This window comes from Pseudophryne corroboree, chromosome 2 (assembly GCF_028390025.1).
Source record: "Pseudophryne corroboree isolate aPseCor3 chromosome 2, aPseCor3.hap2, whole genome shotgun sequence".
NCBI lineage: Eukaryota > Metazoa > Chordata > Amphibia > Anura > Myobatrachidae > Pseudophryne > Pseudophryne corroboree.
The window spans coordinates 583,503,251-583,521,054 of record NC_086445.1 but is presented as its reverse complement, the minus strand read 5'-3'; the positions used below and the strand labels follow the sequence as shown (position 1 = coordinate 583,521,054).

At 45.8% G+C, this 17,804-nt stretch overlaps 1 protein-coding gene across 3 annotated transcripts in view; it reads right to left on the bottom strand.

Annotated features, from left to right (window-relative positions):
• Positions 1-17,224, bottom strand: part of LOC135036976 (lysosomal-associated transmembrane protein 5-like) — a 90,778-nt gene extending 73,554 nt beyond the window's left edge. For all 3 annotated transcript variants that reach the window (XR_010231606.1, XM_063954497.1, XM_063954499.1), the window contains exon 1: positions 17,001-17,224. Coding sequence is in view for 2 of the 3 variants with exons in the window: in XM_063954497.1 (XP_063810567.1) it covers positions 17,001-17,087 (87 nt within the window). In the remaining variant the exon portion in view is untranslated. The remainder of the gene's footprint in view (positions 1-17,000) is intronic.
• Positions 17,225-17,804: the final 580 nt, after the last annotated feature.

Here is a 17,804-nt window from a genome sequence, read left to right as displayed (position 1 = left end):
GGGCCTCCAAATTGCCTCTTTTTCCTGCCAGTATAAGTACGGACTGTGTGACGTGCCTACTTGGATGCGGTCACTCATATAATCCTCCACCATTCTTTCAATGGTGAGAGAATCATATGCAGTGACAGTAGACGACATGTCCGTAATCGTTGTCAGGTCCTTCCGTCCGGACCAGATGTCAGCATCAGCAGTCGCTCCAGACTGCCCTGCATCACCGCCAGCGGGTGGGCTCGGAATTCTGAGCCTTTTCCTCGCACCCCCAGTTGCGGGAGAATGTGAAGGAGGAGATGTTGACAGGTCGCGTTCCGCTTGACTTGACAATTTTCTCACCAGCAGGTCTTTCAACCCCAGCAGACTTGTGTCTGCCGGAAAGAGAGATCCAAGGTAGGCTTTAAATCTAGGATCGAGCACGGTGGCCAAAATGTAGTGCTCTGATTTCAACAGATTGACCACCCGTGAATCCTTGTTAAGCGAATTAAGGGCTCCATCCACAAGTCCCACATGCCTAGCGGAATCGCTCCGTGTTAGCTCCTCCTTCAATGTCTCCAGCTTCTTCTGCAAAAGCCTGATGAGGGGAATGACCTGACTCAGGCTGGCAGTGTCTGAACTGACTTCACGTGTGGCAAGTTCAAAGGGCATCAGAACCTTGCACAACGTTGAAATCATTTTCCACTGCGCTTGAGACAGGTGCATTCCACCTCCTATATCGTGCTCAATTGTATAGGCTTGAATGGCCTTTTGCTGCTCCTCCAACCTCTGAAGCATATAGAGGGTTGAATTCCACCTCGTTACCACTTCTTGCTTCAGATGATGGCAGGGCAGGTTCAGTAGTTTTTGGTGGTGCTCCAGTCTTCTGTACGTGGTGCCTGTACGCCGAAAGTGTCCCGCAATTCTTCTGGCCACCGACAGCATCTCTTGCACGCCCCTGTCGTTTTTTTAAAAATTCTGCACCACCAAATTCAAGGTATGTGCAAAACAAGGGAAGTGCTGGAATTTGCCCATATTTAATGCACACACAATATTGCTGGCGTTGTCCGATGCCACAAATCCACAGGAGAGTCCAATTGGGGTAAGCCATTCCGCGATGATCTTCCTCAGTTGCCGTAAGAGGTTTTCAGCTGTGTGCGTATTCTGGAAAGCGGTGATACAAAGCGTAGCCTGCCTAGGAAAGAGTTGGCGTTTGCGAGATGCTGCTACTGGTGCCGCCGCTGCTGTTCTTGCGGCGGGAGTCCATACATCTACCCAGTGGGCTGTCACAGTCATATAGTCCTGACCCTGCCCTGCTCCACTTGTCCACATGTCCGTGGTTAAGTGGACATTGGGTACAGCTGCATTTTTTAGGACACTGGTGAGTCTTTTTCTGAGGTCTGTGTACATTTTCGGTATCGCCTGCCTAGAGAAGTGGAACCTAGATGGTATTTGGTAACGTGGGCACACTACCTCAAGAAATTGTGTAGTTCCCTGTGAACTAACGGCGGATACCGGACGCACGTCTAACACCAACATAGTTGTCAAGGCCTCAGTTATCCGCTTTGCAGCAGGATGACTGCTGTGATATTTCATCTTCCTCGCAAAGGACTGTTGGACAGTCAATTGCTTACTGGAAGTAGTACAAGTGGTCTTCCGACTTCCCCTCTGGGATGACCATCGACTCCCAGCAGCAACAACAGCAGCGCCAGCAGCAGTAGGCGTTACACGCAAGGATGCATCGGAGGAATCCCAGGCAGGAGAGGAATCGTCAGAATTGCCAGTGACATGGCCTGCAGGACTATTGGCATTCCTGGGGAAGGAGGAAATTGACACTGAGGGAGTTGGTGGGGTGGTTTGCGTGAGCTTGGTTACAAGAGGAAGGGATTTACTGGTCAGTGGACTGCTTCCGCTGTCACCCAAAGTTTTTGAACTTGTCACTGACTTATTATGAATGCGCTGCAGGTGACGTATAAGGGAGGATGTTCCGAGGTGGTTAACGTCCTTACCCCTACTTATTACAGCTTGACAAAGGCAACACACGGCTTGACACCTGTTGTCCGCTTTTCTGTTGAAATACCTCCACACTGAAGAGCTGATTTTTTTGGTATTTTCACCAGGCATGTCAACGGCCATATTCCTCCCACGGACAACAGGTGTCTCCCCGGGTGCCTGACTTAAACAAACCACCTCACCATCAGAATCCTCCTGGTCAATTTCCTCCCCAGCGCCAGCAACACCCATATCCTCCTCATCCTGGTGTACTTCAACACTGACATCTTCAATCTGACTATCAGGAACTGGACTGCGGGTGCTCCTTCCAGCACTTGCAGGGGGCGTGCAAATGGTGGAAGGCGCATGCTCTTCATGTCCAGTGTTGGGAAGGTCAGGCATCGCAACCGATACAATTGGACTCTCCTTGTGGATTTGGGATTTCGAAGAACGCACAGTTCTTTGCGGTGCTTTTGCCAGCTTGAGTCTTTTCAGTTTTCTAGCGAGAGGCTGAGTGCTTCCATCCTCATGTGAAGCTGAACCACTAGCCATGAACATAGGCCAGGGCCTCAGCCGTTCCTTGCCACTCCGTGTGGTAAATGGCATATTGGCAAGTTTACGCTTCTCCTCCGACAATTTTATTTTAGGTTTTGGAGTCCTTTTTTTACTGATATTTGGTGTTTTGGATTTGACATGCTCTGTACTATGACATTGGGCATCGGCCTTGGCAGACGACGTTGCTGGCATTTCATCGTCTCGGCCATGACTAGTGGCAGCAGCTTCAGCACGAGGTGGAAGTGGATCTTGATCTTTCCCTAATTTTGGAACCTCAACATTTTTGTTCTCCATATTTTAATAGGCACAACTAAAAGGCACCTCAGGTAAACAATGGAGATGGATGGATACTAGTATACTTATGGATGGACTGCCGAGTGCCGACACAGAGGTAGCTACAGCCATGGACTACCGTACTGTGTCTGCTGCTAATATAGACTGGATGATTGATAATGAGATGAAATCAATATATATATGTATGTATATATAATATCACTAGTACTGCAGCCGGACAGGTAGATAATATATTTATTAGGTAATGATGACTGATGACGGACCTGCTGGACACTGTCAGCTCAGCAGCACCGCAGACTGCTACAGTAAGCTACTATACTATAGTAGCATGTACAAAGAAGAAAGAAAAAAAAAAACCACGGGTAGGTGGTATACAATTATGGATGGACTGCCGAGTGCCGACACAGAGGTAGCTACAGCCGTGGACTAACGTACTGTGTCTGCTGCTAATATAGACTGGATGATTGATAATGAGATGAAATCAATATATATATGTATGTATATATAATATCACTAGTACTGCAGCCGGACAGGTAGATAATATATTTATTAGGTAATGATGACTGATGACGGACCTGCTGGACACTGTCAGCTCAGCAGCACCGCAGACTGCTACAGTAAGCTACTACACTCTATAGTAGTATGTACAAAGAAGAAAGAAAAAAAAAACCACGGGTAGGTGGTATACAATTATGGATGGACTGCCGAGTGCCGACACAGAGGTAGCTACAGCCGTGGACTAACGTACTGTGTCTGCTGCTAATATAGACTGGATGATTGATAATGAGATGAAATCAATATATATATGTATGTATATATAATATCACTAGTACTGCAGCCGGACAGGTAGATAATATATTTATTAGGTAATGATGACTGATGACGGACCTGCTGGACACTGTCAGCTCAGCAGCACCGCAGACTGCTACAGTAAGCTACTATACTATAGTAGTATGTACAAAGAAGAAAGAAAAAAAAAACCACGGGTAGGTGGTATACAATTATGGATGGACTGCCGAGTGCCGACACAGAAGTAGCTACAGCCGTGGACTAACGTACTGTGTCTGCTGCTAATATAGACTGGATGATTGATAATGAGATGAAATCAATATATATATATGTATGTATATATAATATCACTAGTACTGCAGCCGGACAGGTAGATAATATATTTATTAGGTAATGATGACTGATGACGGACCTGCTGGACACTGTCAGCTCAGCAGCACCGCAGACTGCTACAGTAAGCTACTATACTCTATAGTAGTATGTACAAAGAAGAAAGAAAAAAAAAAAAACACGGGTAGGTGGTATACAATTATGGATGGACTGCCGAGTGCCGACACAGAGGTAGCTACAGCTGTGGACTAACGTACTGTGTCTGCTGCTAATATAGACTGGATGATTGATAATGAGATGAAATCAATATATATATGTATGTATATATAATATCACTAGTACTGCAGCCGGACAGGTAGATAATATATTTATTAGGTAATGATGACTGATGACGGACCTGCTGGACACTGTCAGCTCAGCAGCACCGCAGACTGCTACAGTAAGCTACTATACTATAGTAGTATGTACAAAGAAGAAAGAAAAAAAAAACCACGGGTAGGTGGTATACAATTATGGATGGACTGCCGAGTGCCGACACAGAGGTAGCTACAGCCGTGGACTAACGTACTGTGTCTGCTGCTAATATAGAGTCTAGACTGGATGATAAATTATTGATAATGAGATGAAATCAATATAATATCACTAGTACTGCAGCCGGACAGGTACTATATATATTTATTATGTAATGACTGATGACGGACCTGCTGGACACTGTCAGGTCAGCACAGCACCGCAGTAAGCCACTATAGTAGTATGTATAAAGAAGAATGAAAAAAAAAAAACACGGGTAGGTGGTATACAATATTATATATATATATATATATTATATACAATTATATATATATATATATATATATATATATATATATATATATTAAACTGGTGGTGATTGATTATTAAACTGGTGGTCACTTCAGGTCACGTTGCAACTTGCAACTAGTACTCCGAGGCCTAAGCAGACAATCACAAAATATATTATTATACTGGTGGTCAGTGTGGTCACAACAATGGCAGTGTGGCACTGACTCTGGCAGCAAAAGTGTGCACTGTACGTTATATGTACTCCTGAGTCCTGCTCTCAGACTCTAACTGCTCCCCACTGTCAGTGTCTCCCCCACAAGTCAGATAATACACTTACAGTCACACTATCTATTATCTAATCTATAAATATCACTTCAGCAAGTAGTATAGTAGTATACAGTATAGTAGTACTCCTCCTAATAATGCTCCCCAAAATACTGTGTCTCTCTCTTCTCTAAACGGAGAGGACGCCAGCCACGTCCTCTCCCTATGACTCTCAATGCACGTGTGAAAATGGCGGCGACGCGCGGCTCCTTATATAGAATCCGAGTCTCGCGATAGAATCCGAGCCTCGCGAGAATCCGACAGCGTGATGATGACGTTCGGGCGCGCTCGGGTTAGCCGAGCAAGGCGGGAAGATCCGAGCCTGCTCGGACCCGTGTAAAAAACCTGAAGTTCGGGTGGGTTCGGATTCAGAGGAACCGAACCCGCTCATCTCTAGTGCAGATCTCTCACCATTGGAGTTGTACTTAAACCTTCTGATTTTAGTCAGGCTCTGTCTGCGTTTGTAGCATACTTGCTGATATTCGGGCTGCTCACTCTGGGAGTAACGGGGAATGCCATATGATCACATCACCGTAGCCCCACCCCTACATGCAATGCTGAGTATGAACCGGCATAGTAGGGCAGTGGGCGGGGCTATGATGATGTGATTCAGTGCGAATTGCATCATCGGACCCTCAGACCGGCCACTTTGTACAGCGACATCAAGGGGCTGCGGATGGGTGATTTTCGGGAGCTTCCCAGCTGTTCCGTGAAAGTGGGCAAGTATGTTTTGCAGACAGAAACAGGTTGGATTTTTACAGTTTGTCCTCAGCTGTCCATTTAGTGAGAAGCCGTTTGCCCACCTGTGGTAGGTGTAAACATAGTGCATTGGTTTGAACTTTAAAATAAAGAAAATATATTTTCATTACATACTGTACAATCTCTTTACTCCATACCTATTTAAGGCCTGATTCAGGGTTTCTAGAAAACCAAAAAAGCACACAACTGGGGAATACCATGCTGTATTGCAGGTGGGGCAGATGTAACATGTGCAGAGAGAGTTAGATTTGGGTGGGATGTGTTTAAACTGAAATCTAAACTGCGGTGTCAAAATAAAGCAGCCAGTATTTATCATGCACAGAAAAAATATAATAAAAACCAAATATAACTCTCTTTGCACAGGTTACATCTACCCCACCTGCAGGGCAACATGGTTTTGCCCAGTTGTGTGCTTTTGCTTTGCTAACAAACCTCAATCAGGCCCTTAGTTTCTAATAAGGGTAAAAATATCAGTCCATCATCAGTACTTTGTAAAACAGCTTCGCTGCAGTGGGTGCCTAGTGCACACAAAAGTTCTGCTAAATTGCAATGGGGATTCAGTCTTAAATCAACCCAAAATTCCTGTCACTGTTGCACGTCTATACCTGCCTGTCAAAGACCACCAATAACAGCTGTATATTTCACACTCTAATACCCATGACTCACCACTAGCTGGAAATGTTTTCACCTTCAGTTTCAGTGGTAAGGTAGCAGTTTCCATTGTCAGTTAAGCTTAGACTCCCCTGAGAGATACATACGTAATCTCTGAGACAGGATGATCATAGCATGGTTGCACCTGCTTAGACTACTGTGACCACATGATCCAGCTGCTGTATATGTTAAATGCCTAGTAATGTCCATATGTACAGGATTATGTTACAGTATAACCCATCTCTAAGTTACACTGCAGTTTTTGCAGTATATTTTATGAGTTTTGATACATACAGGACAGATAGTCCTACATATCAAAGAGAGACTTAGATAGACAGACCGTCACAGTGATAGGACTCATTGGGTTTTAGTCAGTGAATAGCTTCCAAAGAAAACGCAGCCAAATCACCACATAATATAAGGGAGTAGTATATTTTATCTACATTCATAATGTAAGTAAGAAACAAAAAAATAAAGTTATTATGTGTTGTAATGTGGGGTAAATGCTCTATTTTATGACATGATCAATTTTCCTGTAACAATCCCTTGCTGTCACCATTCCATACCACTACTGTCCTTAATACACAGACTTCTGCACATTTTTCAATCTCTATGTGGTACTCTCTAATCACCTACAGTATTATAGACAGAATATTCACATTAAGAAAGATGCACTGGTGAGCTGTGTGACCGAGCTGAGCTGCTCAGTCACGCTTTTAGGCTGGACCGGCCCTTCAGGCCATCGGCCCTTCTGGCATTTGCCAGAAGTACCAGATAGCCAGTCCGGCCCTACATGTAAGTACAGTACCAATCATTTGATGTCATGGCAGGTTTGGAAGAATTCTATAAATGTGTATGCTGGGAGTGGTTGCAGGTAGAGAGCAGGGCAGTCTGACAATTATCGTAATATTGTGTGACAGTCCAGCTCCTCCTTGTTGCACTGCAAGAACAGTTGGGCAGTATGTTCTGCACTGCTTGTTAAAGGGGAAACTGTGTGCACCTAACAGTAGTGCACTCAGAGCCTGATCAACCAATAGGCTGATCAGGTTGCTGCTTTGAGCACTGGGTCCTGGGGGTGCGCAGCGTCGGCACAATAGATTAATTAGGTTTCTTTCTTTTCTTCTTTTTTTTTTTTAGTGTGCGATCATGCGGCAGTGCGGCTGTGCCTAACGTCTGTGCCACTCACACACCACTGCTGCAGATAGTCTGCAGTGCAGTGATGGCTGATTCAGTCATCATCGCTGCTGTGCACTGCCAGAGCTGCAGCGTCTTCTGTGTCTGGCCCCTCCTCACTCCGTCCTGCTTATGCTGCTGCGTGATCACAGAGAATCTGACATGCGCAGTAGGCATTCCAGGACGCTGAGAGGGCCATCAGGGTGCCATTTTAAGCAGCAGAGCTCGGTGCCTCACAGGGCTTGATCAACCAATAGGCTTCCTGTCGGACCTGGTGTGTGTGTGTCCCGAGACTATCTAAGTGTGGCTGTATCACAGTCCTGACTCCAGTCCTTTAGGTAGCACTTTATTATTATGGGGACCCAGGGTGGGGGTTGTCGGGTCTGGTGCATATTATTGGGGGTGGGGCACATCTGTATTAGCCTAAGGCAGCTGGAACCCTTAGGGGCCCTATACACTAGCCGATCCGCCGCCAAGCTGCCCGACGGCGGATACGGCCGACGAGCGACCCGGCGGCGGGGGGGCAGTGACGGGGGGAGTGAAGTTTCTTCACTCCCCCCGTCACGCGGCTGCATTGAAGTGCAGGCAAATATGGACGAGATCATCCATATTGGCCTGCATGCACAGCCGACGGGAGACCAGCGATGAACGAGCGCGGGGACGCGCATCGTTCATTGCTGGAGCCTCCACACTGAAAGATATGAACGAGTTCTCGTTCATTTATGAACGAGATCGTTCATATCTTTCCAAAAATCGGCCAGTGTGTAGGGCCTATTAGTCAGGACATGAGTGCACTACACACAGCATTACCTGTGTATGTGAAGTGGATAGCAAGTTGTTGGAGAGCAGCCACACACTGACTAAAATTTCTGCCATGATCCTTGCATGTTAGACATTTCTACTCTGGGCCCATGGAAACTCCCTTTACAAAACATGGATTTTACCCTGCACATCTCCGTTGTCACTGCTAAACTGCCATGTGTTTGTGTGCACATGATGATGTGATGTCACCAATTTAATGCAGCTGCTCAATTATGTTCACACCCTACACCAGGGGCGGGGAACCTTTTTTCTACCAAGGGCCATTTGGATATTTATAAAATCCTTCGAGGGCTATACAAAAATGATCAACTTAAAAATTGGTGTATATTGATAAATCAAGGAAATATCAGAAAAACAGGCGCTACCCGAGCTGGTTCTCCAAGCTACTGTAGCAGGAGATAGTCACACTCCACAGGTTAAAACAATATAGATGAATAACAGCGCTCAAGACTAATTCACATATACACTGCTCAAAAAAATAAAGGGAACACTAAAATAATACATCCTAGATCTGAGTAAATGAAATATTCTTATTAAATATTTTGTTCTTTACATAGTTGAATGTGCTGACAACAAAATCACACAAAAATTATCAATGGAAATCAAATTTATTAACCCATGCAGGTCTGGATTTGGAGTCACACTCAAAATTAAAGTGGAAAAACACACTACAGGCTGATCCAACTTTGATGTAATGTCCTTAAAACAAGTCAAAATGAGGCTCAGTAGTGTGTGCGGCCTCCACGTGCCTGTATGACCTCCCTACAATGCCTGGGCATGCTCCTGATGAGGTGGCCAACTCCTGGACAGTCTGTGGTGCAACGTGGCGTTGGTGGATGGAGCGAGACATGATGTCCCAGATGTGTTCAATTGGATTCAGGTCTGGGGAACGGGTGGGCCAGTCCATAGCATCAATGCCTTCGTCTTGCAGGAACTGCTGACACACTCCAGCCACATGAGGTCTAGCATTGTCTTGCATTAGGAGGAACCCAGGGCCAACCGCACCAGCATATAGTCTCACAAGGGGTCTGAGGATCTCATCTCGGTACCTAATGGCAGTCAGGCTACCTCTGGCGAGCACATGGAGGGCTGTGCGGCCCCCCAAAGAAATGCCACCCCACACCATTACTGACCCACTGCCAAACCGGTCATGCTGGAGGATGTTGCAGGCAGCAGAATGTTCTCCTTGGCATCTCCAGACTCTGTCACGTCTGTCACATGTGCTCAGTGAGAACCTGCTTTCATCTGCGAAGAGCACAGGGCGCCAGTGGCGAATTTGCCAATCTTGGTGTTCTCTGGCAAATGCCAAACGTCCTGCACGGTGTTGGGCTGTAAGCACAACCCCCACCTGTGGACGTCGGGCCCTCATACCACCCTCATGGAGTCTGTTTCTGATCGTTTGAGTAGACACATGCACATTTGTTGCTTCCTGGAGGTCATTTTGCAGGGCTCTGGCAGTGCTCCTCCTGTTCCTCCTTGCACAAAGGCGGAGGTAGCAGTCCTGCTGCTGGGTTGTTGCCCTCCTATGGCCTCCTCCATGTCTCCTGATGTACTGGCCTGTCTCCTGGTAGCGCCTCCATGCTCTGGACACTACACTGACAGACACAGCAAACCTTCTTGCCACAGCTCGCATTGATGTGCCATCCTGGATGAGCTGCACTACCTGAGCCACTTGTGTGGGCTGTAGACTCCGTCTCATGCTACCACTAGAGTGAAAGCACCGCCAGCTTTCAAAAGTGACCAAAACACCAGCCAGAAAGCATAGGAGCTGAGAAGTGGTCTGCGGTTAGCACCTGCAGAACAACTCCTTTATTGGGGGTGTCTTGCTAATTGCCTATAATTTCCACCTGTTGTCTATTCCATTTGCACAACAGCATGTGAAATTGATTGTCAATCAATGTTGCTTCCTAAGTGGACAGTTTGATTTCACAGAAGTGTGATTGACTTGGAGATACATTGTGTTGTTTAAGTGTTCCCTTTATTTTTTTGAGCAGTGTATTTAGATACACATGTGTACCACACAGAAGTCCTCAATTAAAAAAAATATTTAATACTTAATCAGCAGATATTTAAAATAGCATAATTATGCACATATCACATACATTATAAGTTTAAAAATAAACAACAATGATAGAATGCATATGTCTGTGTTCCCCCTTGTTTGTGGTCTAATTATATGGGTTATGTTTAAAAGTCCTAGGCTGGATGAATGCCAAATAGTAATATTGAATTCGGTCAAATGACCAATAGCAAATGTCCAATGGTGGAAATAGTTACCGGTCCAAAGGTAATTGACAGGGTGAGTTCCAATTTAGCGATGATCCAGATGGATACCAGCGGATGTTAGGCGTAATTGTTTGTAGACCCTTAACCTTCAATGCTGGAACCGTGCACGATTGGAGATCCACGTGATGAGGAGTCCGGATGGACAAGAAGACACACTTCAAACCCACTGACCACAGGGGTAAACACTTGATGCGTTTCGCTGTCTATGGGCAGCGTTATCAAAGGTCCTTTGATAAAGCTGCCCATAGACAGCAAAACACGTCAGGTGTTTACCCGTGTATTGAAGGTTAAGGGTCTCCAAACAATTGCGCCTAACATCCGCTGTATCCAATTAAAATGGGACGTGATACACATATGCCCCCAATAGTGCAGTGCCAGATACACAAATGCCCCACAGTGCCAAATATACATTGCTCCACACATGCCCCCCCCCCACCCCACCCCATTGTGCTGCTCACCACTGCTGCTGTGTGTCAGGGGAGGGGAGAGCGCAGCGTGCGCCTCTCCTACCCCTTAGTGCTCCCTACGGCGGCGGCGTGTGTCAGGGCAGGGAGGAGAGTGCAGCTATGTCGGGCGGCGGTGGCATGTAGGACCTCAAACTAGCCGCCGGATCGTGAGCCAATCAGAGCTCGTGGACCGGCAGCGGCGGCTCCTGATTGGCTGCCGGTCTGCGAGCTGTGATTGGCTCATGAACCAGCGGCTGGTTTGAGATCGTACCCGTCGCTGCTGCCGGACATAGCTGCGCTCTCCTCCCTGCCCCGACAGCTGAGACACGCCGCCGCCGGACCGGAACAAATGTCTTTGCGGGCCTTATATGGCCCGCGGGCCAGAGGTTCCCCACCCCTGCCCTACACTATAGCCACTGGCAGCATGCCAAACATACACAAAACCTTCTGAACACTGCACTGCCTCCACCTGGTACATGCACTGGCAGAGGGTGTGGGGGGGCGGGTACAAATGATCCAGGCCTGATGTAGAGTCCTGATGGGGGCCCGGGTCCCCCCCCCCCATGTAGACTTACAGTACCTTGCTTCGGGAAGCTGGTACCTTCTCCTCCATGGTCCCATCTTCCCAGTGACATCTTCCAGAAGATGGCACCACAGAGTAAAAGTAAAGACGAATATCACTGGGAAGATGGCGGCGGCCGAGGAGGAGAGACTCACTTCCTGGAACAATAAAGGTAAGCTGCTGATGCGCATCCCCCTCCCTATGTACACGGCAGAGCAATCATGGTCTCCTTGCATTGAACTCTGCATCACTTCCTTACTGTGCAAGTTAATAGTACAGCTTACTGTAGTTCAATAAAAGATATTGATTACATTCATGAAAAAACAAGATGTTCACTAGACCAAACTTGTTAAAAATATATCACACAGAGTATGATACTCTTAAAACTGTGAAAAAAATAAAGGAGCCAAACACGGCACACAGCATTTACAGGGATTGGGAAAGGAGTCTGTACTGGACAGTATTTACAGAGAGCAGCCGACATGGTAAACTTCCCTCTACTCCAAAGCATTCTATACAGTTCTGTTCTTCATGTTATAGGCAAGAGAATTTCAGAGGAGGGCTAACAAGTGCTGGTCCAGTGGGGAAGCACAAATACTGTAGATGGTCCATGGTACCAGCTGCAATGATATGCTTTTACAGGATGTAATGGACAGGAAGCTAGTTATAAAGGACTGGACCTTCCTTAGGATACCTCATGGCTAAAAACTATTTCATGACCATGAAGTGTCCAGTTCAATGCTTTTAGTTCTCACACTGACAACTGTCTTTGGGAAATGATTTATCGTGACAGCCATGGCCTGCATGATCTAGCTCTGTACCCCTGTGATCAATATGAGGATTTTAAAAAGAAATAGGACAGTAAGAAGTAGATTTACTAAAGCTTCTAAAACAGACAAGTGGTGATGTTTTCCATAGCAAACAATCAGATTCTGTCTATCATTTCTCTATTGCATCCTAGAAAATGATAGACAGAATCTGATTGGTTGTTATGGGCAACATCACCTCTTTTTATTTTTAGTAGTTTTAGTAAATCTACCCCTTAGTGCGGAGCTGTGTTTGGGCAATCCTGCAGTCACAGCTGGAATTGTCTTACACATTTCATACCTGAAAGGAAGGATTTGAGTACACAGTTTGAATGGAGTGGCAAAAAGAATAAAATCATACAACAACATCGAACTGTCAACATACAGTAAGCTATTTCCATATTGTGTGAATTTTCTTTTGATTGCCTTCACTTGTTTTCATAAAAATACTGTACCTTGAGCTGGATTTGATATTGTATTTGATACTAAAATACTCTTGCAACAACAAATAATTATTTACGATTTTACTAAATCTGTTATATTGGCAGTCTGGTGAATAAAATACATTGTACAAATAGATGCCAGAATTGCTGATTCAGTTGCTCCAAAAGATAACTTTTGGAGCAAAATGGCTTCTAGTCTGTCTCGTCTTCAGAGAAATTGATTGCCAGCCAATCTCTCTTGTCTTAGGTTCACCGGGCATTCCACGCATGTTGAGCTTTAACACAAGATGGCATTACTTAGCTACGAAAAGCAAATATTTTAATTGTTTACAAAATTGTAGTGAGCATCGGACCCCAAGGAGGTTGATGGCGGAAAGCAGTTCTATTTATGAAGGTGAAAAATCCCACCATAGAAAGGGGAGTAATTGCCTTCTCTCAATTTATAAAAAAAATGAACCTACTTTATTTAATGCCGCGTACCACTACCCCATAGACTTCTAAGAAGATGGTAGCTTAACCCAAAGCTAGTTAATGACATCTTCAGATAGCGTTTCCATAAACCTGACACTGAAAGACCTGAGCAGCTGCAAAGGCTTTGTTTGATCCCTGCAAGGTCAAACTATTGTGACCCTTCATTAGCAGCATTAGGCGAAAACCCTTGTGGGATGCGTTTAATTTTGCAGAGGCTACAAAAGAGTTTTCACTGATCCACCAAATGGAGCCCTGGATTAGAAATTGCAGTACTACTAAAATCTGTATTGCTGTAATAAGCAGTGATACAGATTGTAAATTAGCGCCTGCTCTACCTAAATGGATGACTTATTAGATCATCATATTTATGGAATATATAGAGGCAATTTTAGCGGTCAGGTTGCCCCATGGAACAATATTATTGGCCTCCTACCCTCATGCCGCCTTCATGACTGAGCCACTGCATAGGCGGAATGATAGTGTCCCTGTTGGCTCAGGCTCCACCTCCTGGTCCCAATACTGAAGCCTCCTTGGAGACAGCAATTAGGCAAGTAGCCCTAACCCCTCCTACATCTTCTGTATGCAAATCGATGCCCCCCCCCCCCCCCACTAGTGCTACATTGAAAAGAGATCAGCAGTTCTGATGCAGGGGACGAGTGACCTGCTGTACCAACCTCAGCAGGTGGCACCCCTAGGCACATGCCTATTGAATAATCCGCCACTGCATATAAACATATATTCTTGCAATAGTAATGCATGATTTTTCATATTTCTTTTAGGTAAGAATACTCCAGACTCCAGAACGGCTTCCCCTTCCTCCATAGAGCTGTCAGTGTGTGATGGATGTGCGTCAAGGCCACAGACATAGGTGTGCGCAGGGGGGGTGCCTGGTGCACACAGGCACCCCCTAATGTCTGGCACACCGATCTCACATGCCTGATGCAGGGATCGCCGAGCAGGCTGATTACTGTCTCCTCTGCGCTGCACCCTGTCAGGACCTCATTACCGACCGGACGCCTGGGTTAATCAAGGGTGCCACTTTCACCGTCTTTCAAATTCCCAGCTCCACCTCCATGTACAAAAACAGTGTGATGTAACGTTATTACGTCATGCTGCTCGCATACCCACCACATATACACCGCTCTCTTTCTATGCTGTGCCAACGCCAGCCACTGATGAGGAGCAGCATGCAGCCAGCGTTCTTCTTAGGAAGACAAATTCAATACTGGCAGGCAGTCGGCAGCAACATTGACACGTCACTCGTTTTTCCAGCAGCGGCAATACTAGTCTGCGACTGTCATTGTCAGTGAGTGACTGACTTGTAAGTAAGCTGTTGCAGCTTGCAGGGGAAAGAGAGGGGGAGCCAGACCAGGCTGAGTAGGAGCACTGTAACTGCAATGAGTGCCATCAGGGGTGTTTGTTTGGTGCACACCGCAACATCTGACAATGTATCTGCTTTATTAGGATTGGTACAAAGGTGGATATTTTATATGCGTTGACCATCAATAGATGGTGCTAGACACGCCCAAAAGGCGGTGCTAGACACACCCCTCCGATGGTGCACCCCCTAATAAAATGTGCTGCGCACGCCAGTGGCCACAGATGCACACCCAACACTCAACAGTCCAGTTAACTGATGTACTTATTAAATCACCTGTGCTCAAGTATAGTTATACTTTAAACCTGAACTGTTAGTGTGCCTTGAGGACAGAAGTTGGGAAACAATGGTGTAGAGGCTGATTTATAGCAGAGCTCCACCTCATATATATACTGGCAGTACAGCACATGTTACATATGTATATTACACTTCTCAACTCCGCAGCCCTAATACAGGACAAACTGCATTCCATATTGAATCAATAGGAGACAATCCAATGGCCCACCTCGCACACCCCTTCCTACAGCCCTGCTTGTAATAAATCAGGTGCATAGTATATTTGTAATGTTACCCTCGGCCCTGTTTTCACCTGGACAGTAAGGTGTACTCGCCTGTTTTCAGATCAATCAATACATTTGAAAATCAGACACTGGCATATAATGGCATCTAAGCTTACACAGCCAATAGCATCACTGCTTAAACCTCTGGACTTTAGTGTAAAAGTAATACTCCTTTCAGACCATGACTCTGAGCAGGGATTTTATTGGGACAACCCTGGTCCTGGTTTGGTGTGAAATGATCAACCAAGGCTGTATGTCCTGGGATCTCGACCCTGGTCGAGACCAGGGTTATTCCCGGGACAAATATGGGTCATGCCTAAAATTAGCTGATTGGTGGTTCAGGAGTGCTTGGAGATGACGTCAACTCCAAGCAGCCACTTTAGATGATGCGCTGGCAGACACGGGTCCAGTGTGAAAGGCGATGACCCTATGATATAACCCGGGTCCATCCTGCGGTGTGAAAGGGGTAAGTACATCTGAACATGGCTTGAAAGTCAGCTTCAAACCGTGTTCAAAATCCTGTGTCAACCCAGGGTTTTGGTCTGAAAGTAGTATAAGACTACTGCAGTAATGTTCTCATTAGAATTGTACTAAGGCAATAAGAATTAGGGGTGTATTATTTATGAAGCTGAGCTAAACCCTTTCTGCAGAGAAAATGCTGCAGAAAGGTCTTATCTCCACAGACTTGATAAACAGTAATAGAAAAAAAAATTAAGAGGAGAAAAATGCTAATCGGAACGGTATGAGAAATACTGTAAGAGAATATAACTTATAATTAGTACTATATTACTTTAATCTTTAATGAGGGGCCATTGGTTTCTGCACAGCAAAAGGTGACAAACCTATAAAATTGTCTATTGGCATTCTTTATTACTAATTACATTATTTGTGTACAAGTTGATTATGAAGATATAAATTATATGTAGATTTCCAGCACACACTAAACCATAGTTCTGCAAACTCGGTCCTCATTACCCCACACAGAGCATGTTTTGCAGGTCTTCTCACAGAATCGCAAGTGAAATAATTACATACCTCCCAACTGTCCCGATTTTCGCGGGACAGTCCCGTTTTTTGGGGACTGTCCCGCTGTCCCACCCGCGGGCCGCAGTGTCCCGCGGTGGGGGGGGGCAGTTGGGAGGCTCTGTCACCCGCTGCCCTGCTTAGCAGAGCAGCGGTGAATAGACGCTGTGCGCATGCGCGCAGCGTCTATTCAGTGCAGACGGAGGGATAGGGAGCATGCCAGCGGCTCACAGAGCGCTGGGCATGCCCCCTCAGTGACGAAAACGGGGGCGTGACTCGCGATCGCGGGTCCTCCCGCGAAACCACGCCCCTTTCCGTAGGCCACGCCCCCTTTTCGGGAGCGCGCGCGGCTTCGCCGCGCGAGTGTCCCGCTTCCCAGGAGAAGAAAGTTGGGAGGTATGTAATTAACTCCACCTGCGGACCTTTTAAATGTGCCAGTGAGTAATTAATACACCTGTGCACCTGCTGGGTTACCTGCAAAACATGCACTGTGTGGGGGTAATGAGGACCGAGTTTGCAGACCTATGCACCAAACAGAAGCAATACACACATACAGTATGTGACTCACCCCATGGTATATGGCCAAAATACGTGCCACAGCTCCAACCTTCAGGCTGCTGGACTTGGAGACTTCTTTGGATGGTTCTGATGTCATGTTTAATGCTGGTGTTTCTCTCTGCTAAGTCAATATAGATGAGGCAGAAAACTGTGTGATGTGCAAACTCTGCCCAGCTTCCTTCCTGTGCTAATTCTTCTTTACATAAGTGAGTAGGTCAAAACCAACAAGATTGCATCTGCCTGATACAAAGAAAGAACCAGTAAAGCAGATGCATCACTTTAAAGCTTTGTACTAATTTTTGCTCTTTACAAGACAATGAGGGAGATATATCAAAGTTTGGAGAGAGATAAAGTACTAACCAATCAGTTTCTAACTCATTTTACAGACAGGTAGTGTTTAAAAAATGACAGGTAGGGGCTGATCGGTTTGTACTTTAGCTCTCTCTACTTTATCTCTCTCCAAGCTTTGCTAAATCTCCCCCAATGTATTAAAATGACATTTACTGGGTATGATTGAACTTCTTATACTTTAATTATCTTGATACATAAAATGATTGGCAAAGCTCTGTGTCTTTTTTTGCACTCTTGCAACCAGCTGTATGTTCAGTAACTTGTTTTATGCAAATACTGCTTTTTTCTAGGTTACTGCTAATCATCATCGCAAGTGAAGCTGCCGCACAGGAAAGAAGACAGGCACCCACCAGAGCCATCGCAAAGTCTCAACGCTGGCGCCATGTTTATCTTCGTACATGATCACAGCTGAAGGCCGATACACGCCTCCAAAATGATCATGACACCCCAGCGTTTATGCCAT